General features: G+C 29.8%; 1 protein-coding gene across 1 annotated transcript; it reads right to left on the reverse strand.

The window, feature by feature from the left end:
* Positions 1-1956: 1956 nt before the first annotated feature.
* LOC130957188 (transcription factor bHLH95) lies at positions 1957-6137 on the reverse strand. Its single transcript, XM_057884055.1, has 3 exons — positions 5763-6137; positions 2776-3243; positions 1957-2049 (listed from the first exon to the last, which is right to left on the reverse strand). Exons 1-3 carry the CDS (start codon positions 6135-6137, stop codon positions 1957-1959), a joined length of 936 nt encoding a protein of 311 aa, XP_057740038.1.
* Between the last annotated feature and the right edge of the window lie 4662 nt (positions 6138-10799).

Consider the following 10799-nt stretch of genomic DNA (forward strand, 5'->3'; position numbering starts at 1 on the left):
AGAACTAAAGAAAAATAAAACAATAAATAAATTGAAATTAGACTCAAGACACTCTCAGATGCACTTGCATTTCATAAATTTTTTGGGCATCAGTGTAATTTGAAGTCCTGTAACTCTTTTAAACTTCTCTATTTATAGATAATAATATTGAGTTGGTAAATGCTTCTCTCTTTCTCCCGATTTAATTACCCTTTTTTTTTTCAGACTTTCACACCCACGTCAGGACCTTGCCTTGATCATGTTAGACTTCGCTTTCTAAACTAGATCTTCCACGTTTTCTTCTTTACCTTGGTCACCAAGCATTTACCCCTACGTTCTTTATTTACCATGATCTTAGTAATTACTCCACGTTTTATTAACAAAATTTGACTCCAATCATTTTTCGACTCACACCATGCATACTCGACGTTTTGATTGGTGTAGTCAAAACTTATAAGGCGTCGAATTTTTGTGCTAACAGTAATATAATCAAAATTGATTTACACTTGTATTCAAATCGAAAATGTTGGGCGACCAATTTTTTATATGGATTCCACTAGGGAGACAATGGACTATTTATACAATATGTATAATGGACTATTGAGTTATAAAATAAACATTTTTCATACTATCTAGAATATTCATTCTGAGTACTAGAGATAATAAACATCTTCCCAAAAAATGCTTTAATACTATATCATGATACCACTCATCCCAAAATCTTCAACTGATAGAATAAGGTAATATTAATGATTATATCTCTAATACTCCATAAACCTTCATTGTATATATTATACAAGTATTCCATTGGCTCCTCATATTTTCCTTTTTTATATAATCAAGTCCGACCAAGTTATGTATATTAATGTGCTCTATTTTGCCTTCTCTTTTACAAAATTTTTTTTTTCTTCTTTTTCCTCATTTTTTTTATTTCTTATTTGATTTTATCTCTTTTTTGTTTACTCTTCCTTCATCATTATCATTATTATCTTCTTATATGTTTTTATTGTTGTTATGTATCTTCTTAATTATATAAATATAAAAACTTTCATTGATCAATTGACTCAACCTCTGAACTAAAATCATTTTTTCTTAAAAAACAAAAGAATTTTACAAAAAAAAATACTCAAATTCAAATATTTTAAAATATTTTTAAATATTATACACTTATAATTATTCCAATGAAGATGTTATTATAAGAAAAATTTTTAATGATAAAATGGTTTAAATTAAAGGTAAAGATCGACCAATGTTTTTTATGATTTAACTAAATGGTAGTAAGGTGAATTGCCTTAATAACAAATTCTGAAATTTTGTAAATTAATAAAAAAATTCTTCCTGAAAATAAAAGAATAAAATAAAACAACGCTCAATCTATGCTTCAATTCAGACTTTAATCCATCCTAATAAAATTAAGGTAAAAAATTGGATATTCATAGATTTAAATCATACTGTCGTTTAAATTTAAAATTAACACTTTTTTGACATATTAAAAAATAATAAGAATAATACTAAAAAGTTAATAGAAATTTTTTAGATAATTAAATTAAAAAAATTAAACTGATAGCTAAAATTACTGATAAAAATAATAAATTTTATATACCCTTTAACTTTTCTCAAAAAGTAATTTGTGATCCCATATCTTTCACCTGCTGTCTCCTTTAATTCCTAATAAGCACCCAAAAATAACACATGCATTATGGAAACAGAATGAAATTCTACATAATATTAATAATATGGTTAAATGATCCACCATGGAGTCAGGACCAAATTTGATATTGGAGAGCAAAAACCATTTGAAACAAGACTAAATAAACCATAAAGATAAACATTTGTTATATATTATATGCACATCTCTTTGCTCTAACCATCCAAGTTTGGCCGTAAAGCTAATAAGATGACATAACTTTTTAGGGAAAAAAAAAATTCAAATTAAACAGAACAACAACTAGATAAGTTCTTTAATCATCAAAAGCTTTAGCCGAGCCACATCATAATCTCCTCAGCTGCACGCTTGAAAGTTTCCTCCACTGTATTTGCGTCTGCAAATTGAAGTAAAGCCCTACTTGCCTGTAACATCATGGACATCCCAATTGAGTAAAGTTTAGATTTGCAATCTATTATGAAATTACTTATTCTAAAAATGTATGTTTATTAAAAAAAACATATAAATAATTCTATTTTTAATACGTTTTCTTAAGATTTTTTTTTTAATTTGTATAAATTTTATATAAGTCTTTTTTTATTTGTTTTATGTTAAACCTTTTTTTTTTGTCTGTAAAATCAAACTCTTGACTTTTTATTATAGTAATTTTAAAAGTATATTATGATATCATTTATTCTAAAAGATTAAACTTATAATAAGAGAAGAACATAAATAATTATATGTTTAAAACAATACTTATATTTATTATATATATATGCACTATGCTGACTAAGGATATCTTGACAACCGTTTAACTTAGATTTAATTTATTATTAGTATAAAATCACTTATCCTAAAATTTTAAATGAATAAGTAAATACTAAAAAGACATAATTGATTATATATCTAATATGTTTTCTCAAGTAAAAATAATTTTGGGGGTTTAATGTCCAAAATCGCATATGTCCTTTCCGTTAGTGTGATGCTAAAATTTTGTCTTTTAGAATAACAAAAAGTAAACATAAAATTTTAGACCTTAGTTATGTAAAATCTGATACCACATGATCAAATTATTTATATATCTTGACCATGATTATTTATTAAAGAAATGCTAATGTATATAAAGTGTAGAGATGGAATTGGGAACTTACATGAGTAAGGACCATGTATCTATTGACATTATGGTTGCACAAGATACTAGCAGAAATGACGTCAACCTTATGCTTCTGGAGCACAAAAGCAATGGTGGTGAAGAGACTAGGCTTCTTCTCTGCACATATGCTGAACTGTGCTTCCTCTCCACACATGTTCAGTACCACATTCTGTGAAGCCCAAGTCTTGAAAAACGGTGAATTATTTGCAACAGCAGCAGAAACAAAAGATGGATTCGAAGCATGTTGAGTGGCGGTTATAGTTAATGCATTATTATCTCTTGACAAGGATGATGAGTCGTAAGGGTTCCACTGAGGGTCGGTCACAGCAGATTCGCACACAATTGGTGACACAGAGACAGAGAGAGATTGAATCCTCTGTCGCTTTTTTTTCTCGAGATTCTCAACCGTTTGTTGCAGAGTTTTGATGTGCCTCACCGCTTCATCCACAATGGATGACTTGTCTGCCTGCAAGGACATGCAAATCCATCAAAATCAGAATCATTCAAAACCAAATTTAGCCATGTGCGAAAACAAATTGTTTACAATAGGATCATAAATAGAGCAAAATGTACAAACATTTTAATACATCAACTTTATAAATATACAAATAAATTTAGGTAGAAACTCAAGTGCAGTCGATTTCAGGTGAAGTTGATAGTTGAGAATCGTTAGATAATTTGACTATTTGACTAAATTTTTATCTAATGACTCTCAACTATCAATTTCACGTGAAGTCGACTGTATCTGAGTTTTCACCATAAATTTAACACAACTAGGCAACTATTTCAAAATAAACACATATACTTTTTTTTTACATATATGTATATTTTAAAACGAAACACACAGAATATTTTAACAAATAAAAATATAAATATTTTTTAAATTATGGATTATATTTTGTAAAAAAAATTGAAATTAAATTTTCTAAACAGTTCATTTTCTATAATGACAATTCAATTCTTAATTTTTGTTTATCCTCTACTTTGTTAATTTGTTGTTGATTAAAGAAAAATTAGTTCCGTAGAAAATTGATTTTAGAATTCGTATAATAAGTGAAACGCTGGTAAATTCACATTGTTCGTGTTTTATATAGATAACACAACCCTAAAATTACCTTATAGTGATCATTGAAAATCTTAAAGATGGTAATAAAGTCAGAAAAATCTTTCAATTGGATTAAATTTCAAATCTGATTGATAATATTTAATGGTGTTAAAAAATAAATGGTTTTATCGTATAATTATTTAACCTCTTTTTATAGGTTCATTTAAGGAAATAGAGTATATTACACAAGCAAAAAAGTATTTATTTATTGTATTCATTTTTATTATTATTACTATTTTTAAACCTTTCAAAAATTTAAGAACAAAATGTGTATTATACCTTAATTTTACTAAGAAATTGTTTTATCTAGATTTTTCAAAAAAAATATTAAAAAAAATTATTTTAAATTTAGACAAATGTGCAAATAATAATAGGGAGTCACTTAGATAAAGACGTTTAAAATGTCTTTTTTAAAATATATTTTTTAGTAATTAAAATTCAATACATATAACTGATTAAATCTTGTTATTTTTGTCAAAATTAAATCAGACAAATTGATTTGACAAAATAATCGATGAACTAAATTTTAAACCGATTTAAATTAATATTTTTTATAAAAAAAACTACAATACTCATATCATAGAAAATGACAAAATACTCTTTTATATATATATATATATATATATATATATATATATATATATATTGAAAACCCTAAATCCTAACACTTCTTTTCTCTATGCTATCATGAGATTAAGATTTAGAGTTTTCAATATATATATATAAAATAAGAATATTTTAACTATTTTCTATAATAATAATATTGAAGTTATTTTTTATTAAAAAAATATTAATTTAGACTGATTTAAAATTTGATTAATCGAATTTTTGGTCAAAGCAGTTTGTCCGATCTAATTATGACAGAAATAATACGATTTAATTGATTACATATGTTAAATTTTAATTATTAAAAAATATCTTTAAAAAAATTTAGACATCTTTTATCTAAGTAACTCCCATAATAATAATAATAATAATAATAATAATAATAATAATAATAATAATTTTTGTCAGAAAAAACCGAAAGAAACACACCCTTTTATTGTAGAACAACTTTTATATGTGAAAATTTTATGACTGTGTTATGTTGATTTTAATTATTATCCAAAAATCATCAAATATTTATTTTTATTCAAAATTTCAATAATATTTAATTCTTTTAGAAAAAAAAATCAGCTTTTCAGTTAATTTTTAATTCTCCTCTAATTAATAAAGGAAGAAGAATACATGGAAAGATGGCAGAAGGATTTCTGTCCTTTCTACATTCCTAATTGTCCAATTTGGAAAAAGATACAGATCCAGCTGATACATGACAAAGCTAAACTTAATGGGAGAGAAGAAATATATAGATTAATTAAAAATAAAAAGAAAAAGAGAAAGAGAAATTAAATACACATATATATATATATATATATATATATATATATATATATATATATATATATATATATATATATATATATATATATATATATATATATATATATATATATATATATATATATATATATATATATAGAGAAAAATATAGAGGCATATACATGTCGATCTAAATTTAGCCGAAGGAAAGATAACCATGAGAAGGTTGATGGAAAAGCATTCACAAACAAAAGAGATGAAAATTTTATATGTTTTGAGAGTAAAACAAAAATTTAGGTAGATATCATTCATGCATGGTTTAACATATTCACTGTTACATAAAAAACTACACAAGAAAGTGAGAGAATAATAATCTACCAAAATTGATATGTTAAAAGCTTAAAATGGTATAAATTTTTTATCTTAATTAGAACATGCAAAATTTGTTTACTATTTTATTTTTATTATTTTTTAAATTAATCAATCTGATAGGAAAAATTGAAGTTGAATAATTATTTTACCTTAGGAGGAAGTTGAGGAAGCATAGCATGAAGATTAGCAAACATGTCCCTCATTTTCTTCCTTCGTTCTCTCTCTGTCCATATATGGAGATCATGATCATTACCATCATTCTTCATAGGCCTCTTGCCATCTTCGTCAGCTCGGCGTCGCTTCTTGTTGTTTGTAACCGGCGTCGTGAATTCTTCATTTTTCTTCTCTATTTCTCCCTGTGTGAGGTGGTTGGTAGGAGCTGGTGGCAGAGGAGGCATTTCTATATGTAGGTTCTCTTTGGTTTCTCTTTGACCTAAGTTATCAAAATTTGAGACATCCCATGGTTGGTTATCCCAAAAGAATCCTATGTCATTAGGGTCTTGATTCTCAACACTCATGGCCATAGTAAGAGACAGACTAGAGAGTGTGTCTATGTGTGTGGGGGGAGAGAGAGAAAGAGTGATTGTGAGAAACTTAGCAATGAAGAGAGGGAGATACGTTTATATAAAGATGGCAGTGGCATTGCTTGGCAGAATTAAGTTTAAGCTATGTAGAAGGAAAAAATGCGTAGTGCTAAAATTATTCATGAAAGATTATATTGTTGACAGAATTATTAATACAAGCAAAAAATTTATTCAATATGTTTAGAAGATTCCATTCATTAAATAAATTTATACAAAAAGTAAATTTTTTTGTCATGATATGTATAATTTTCATGAACAATTTAATTTTTTTTATTTTTCTTTTAAATTTAGTATTTTTTTTATTACAAATATAATCATTTATATGTTTTTTGTTAACTTAAAATTTTAGGATATGTAATTTTATGACATAATATCAAAGTTTTTATGATTTAAAGATTTAAAATTCAAAAAAATTTTAACATACGACAAATAAAAAGAAAAAAATTGTATGGGTAAAAATTCATTCAAATTCAAAAAGAAACTCTTGTATAAAGAGGTGTGCTAAATATATAATTATTTATGTGCTTTTTTTATTGTCTTAAATTTTTTTAGAGAAATAATTTCGTAAAAATTTTCTCTCCTCTTTAAAATGAGATATAAAATAAATCTAATTCATTTAAATTTTATACTTCATCTAATTAATAATAAAAGAAGATGATTCGATTTGGTGTAATAAAAACAATTCTCCTTAATAATATATATAACAACTAAAACAATAAGAAAGGGAAATTAAAATGAAGTGAAATTGGCAATGTAAGAACAAACCAAAATACAATTATAAGGTAATTGCAGTCATTATTGTGTATAACAGATACTTCCTTTGTCATCAGATTAGACTCATCAAGTGAGAGCCTACTTTTTGCAAAAAAAAAAAAAAAAAACTTCACAGAAAAATATAATTTAAAATCATTAAATGTAAAATCATCAAAACTAAATTTTGTAATAATTTATAATTAAGACATCATTTTTCATTATAATGCATGATACTTTTATGAATAGTGGTTTGTGATATAAATTTTACTGTGTGCCAAATACAAAAGCTGGTTTTCTTTTTTTTTTTTTAAATTATTATCTGTTTCATATGTACGTGCGCGTACGTCCACGTCCACATTTATATAAATATAAAAATTTAATTACCATTAATTACAGTTTGTATAAAAATACATATCAAAATAGGATTGATTATACATTTATATTTGTAATTAAATTTCATAAGTAATATAATTTTAATTGATTTACACTTATAATCAAATTTCACAAAATTATAATAAAATTAGTTTTATGTTATAATATAATTAAAATTTTAATAAAAGTATAAAAATATAATAGTTCATTTTTTATTCATAAAAGTTTAATGATATTTCTATAAAAATATTTGATTATTTTATTATGAAATATTTGATTATTTTATTGTAAAAATTTGTTTAGTTTCATGGTTAATGATTACTTTGTTAATATATACAGACATAAAATAATAATAATTTTTCTTATTATATGTTATTTATTAAGCAAAATAATAGTTCGAACCTACAGAATATGTTCTACTTACACAATATAGGCATGCATACACTGATGCACACTCTTCTTATTATTAGGAAATGTTTCAGGAGTGACTTTTTTAAAAAGAAATTTTTATTTGATTTTTTAAGTTACTTATTTGTGTTTTTAAAAATACGTAGCAGCAAAAGGTAAACAGATTTTTTTTTCGGGGAGGGTTGGAAAAAAAAAGGATAAAAATATACAAAAATGAATGAAGATTATAAATTGTTACGGCCTGGTCTAAATCACCAACGGTTTGGGTCGACCCGAATACCACCCGATCCGTACGGTTAGGGACGAAATGCTCGATCTCCGATCCGGATACGCGTCCCTGACAGCTGCGTTACAGCTGTGGAAAGGAGGCATCAAGGAAGGTGGGCATGTCCTTGATGGGCCCACCTCTGACATGGTATATATGGGGAAGGTTTTGCCCTTCCCCCAAGGTACGTCACATGCTACCTTATCTCCTTTTCGCCTGCACATTCGACTAACTTGAGCGTCGAAATGTCATTGCAGGTGACACCCCCCTCCTCTTTGAGAGCTCGGGACGTCGGCTTTCCGCCTTCACCCTCGCAAACCATCTCCAGATTGTGCCCCACCTGTCCTTACGAGGATCGTTTCGAACCGTCCGGTACCCAACTCACCGAACATTGGCGCCGTTTGTGGGGACACGCCTGAATGGAGATCGTGCCAGGTCCAGGGGACCAAGGCCACCCGGTGGGTCTCGAAGGGGTAGCCTCCGTTGCCTCCCCACGCGAGCGGTTAAGATCCCCTCCACGACGAACCGAGCCACAATCAAGAGCCCGTGAAAGACGCCCCTTCGGGGGAACAGGTAGCGACAGCGCTAGGGTAATGCAAGAGCTGCGCCATAGAGTGCAGAACCTGGAATGCCAATTAGCGAGTCAGGAACGTCATCAAGAGACCTCCGACCCCGACTACTCCCAATCCCCCGAAAGTCGAGGGAGAACCTCCCACCGAAACAGTCGCTCCCGACTTACTCCCGTCTCGAGATCTGAATCGGAAAGTAGCCGGGAGGACCAGAAACGTCCTAGGAGACGAAACGACACAATCATTTACGCCCGAGGTAAGTGGGCAGGCATCATGAGGCGAGACCGCGTAAACGAAGAAGAGAGGCCAAGAGAAACACGACAACACGTCATTATGGGCGCCACCCCATTCCATCGTTCCATCCTCGAGGTCCGGTTGCCAAAGCACTTTGACAAACCAACGGACATGAGGTATGACGGGACCCGAGACCCCCAGGAGTACCTCACGGCCTTTGAGGCCAGAATGAACCTGGAAGGAGTTGGAGACGAAGTAAGGTGCCGCGCCTTCCCGGTTACCCTAGCAGGCCCTGCGATACAGTGGTTCAATAGCCTCCCATAGGGATCCGTGGCTGGCTTCTCGGATATCAACTGCGCCTTCTTAGCACAGTTCACTACCAGAATTGCGAAGGGTTAACAGACTCAGTCGCTAGTCTCTGCCTGACGAACGGACTCCTTAACGAGGACTTCAGAAAGTACCTCACCACAAGACCGGTCTGGACGATGCATGAGATCCAAACGGTAGCCCGCGAATACATTAATGACTAGGAAGTAAGCCAAGTCGTTGCTGCCAACAAACGGCAGCCCTCCTACCACCAACCAGGCAGCACGGCAACCGAGAAAGAGAAAAGGAACACGCCAGAGACGGCGGTCCAAGCAAGGCACCCAGGCCGTTTCCTCGCGTGGAAAAATTCACCAATTACACCCCCTCACCCTACCCATCATGAAGGTTTACCAACAGATAACTGAGAAGGGAATTTTGTCAAAGTCCCGCCCACTGAAGGACCGAATTGGGAGGAACAAGAGCATCTACTACGATTACCACTAGGGCTATGGACACAAAACGCAGGACTGTTTCGACTTGAAGGACGCACTGGAATAAGCGATCAGGGACGAAAAACTAGCCGAATTTTCCCATCTCATCAGAGAACCGAGGAGACGAAGTCGCGACCACGACGGAAAAGACAAGACCCGAACGGCGAAGCGGCGACAAGAGCCAAGGAACGAGGATCACGGTCTTACCGTGGTAAATGTAGTAACCGCTAGAAAAAGGTAAAAATACTTAACAAAAGGTAAACAGATTTTTTTGGGGGAGGGGAGAGGGAGGGTTGGAAAAAAAGGATAAAAATCTGCAAAAAAGAATGAAGATTATAAATTTATTATATATATTTTAAAAATTTAATTTTGATACACTGTTAATATAAAATTATTTGTTTTATATTGACATTCAATCACATAACATCATACTAGTAAAAATAATTATTTTTTATATTTATTGTGTGAATGGTCATCCAAAAAAACAATTATAATTATACGATAGTATAAAACATTTTACACTTTCAATGTATTAAAATTAAACTTATATTTTAAAAAGATAAAAACATCTACTTAGAAAATATAAAACCCTATTTTCATGAGATTTTTCTATTGCAATAGTCTAAAAATGAGATTAAATTATATTATAGTTGTCATTGTTAAATCTAAAAGTTTAATTTTATTTTAAAACAAAAAGGTGCACTAATATTTATACACATTAGGAGTGTATATGGAATCGGGTGAAGTTGGAGTCGTCTTGACCCAAATCCGATCCTAAATAATGACCGAGTCTATTCTTAAGACCTTTATCCGTCTCCAGATTCGGTAAAAATGTAAAATCACACTACTTTCGGGTCATACTAAAATTGGGTCTAAACCAGTGAAATTCAAATTTTGATAAATTTTATGTCAAAAATTTATGATGTACTTATTTATAAAGAAGAAAAAAACACATTTGTTATCGAGAAGTTGATATATGTATTTGAATTTGAATTTGTCCATAAATTCTAATTTCATGTTTTTTTGATCTATTTTCTAATTCAACAAGTGTGATCAAAAACAAAATAATAAACTTATAATTAATATAATATAATATTAGAATTAATTTAAAACATATATGTCTTTTTTTAGTCTTCTTAAAATATATATGGAAATGAGTGAAACTAAATTTGCTTTGACTCAAAACCTAATCTTAAATAATGAT

The sequence above is a fragment of the Arachis stenosperma genome, chromosome 10 (genome assembly GCF_014773155.1).
Source record: "Arachis stenosperma cultivar V10309 chromosome 10, arast.V10309.gnm1.PFL2, whole genome shotgun sequence".
Taxonomy (NCBI): domain Eukaryota; kingdom Viridiplantae; phylum Streptophyta; class Magnoliopsida; order Fabales; family Fabaceae; genus Arachis; species Arachis stenosperma.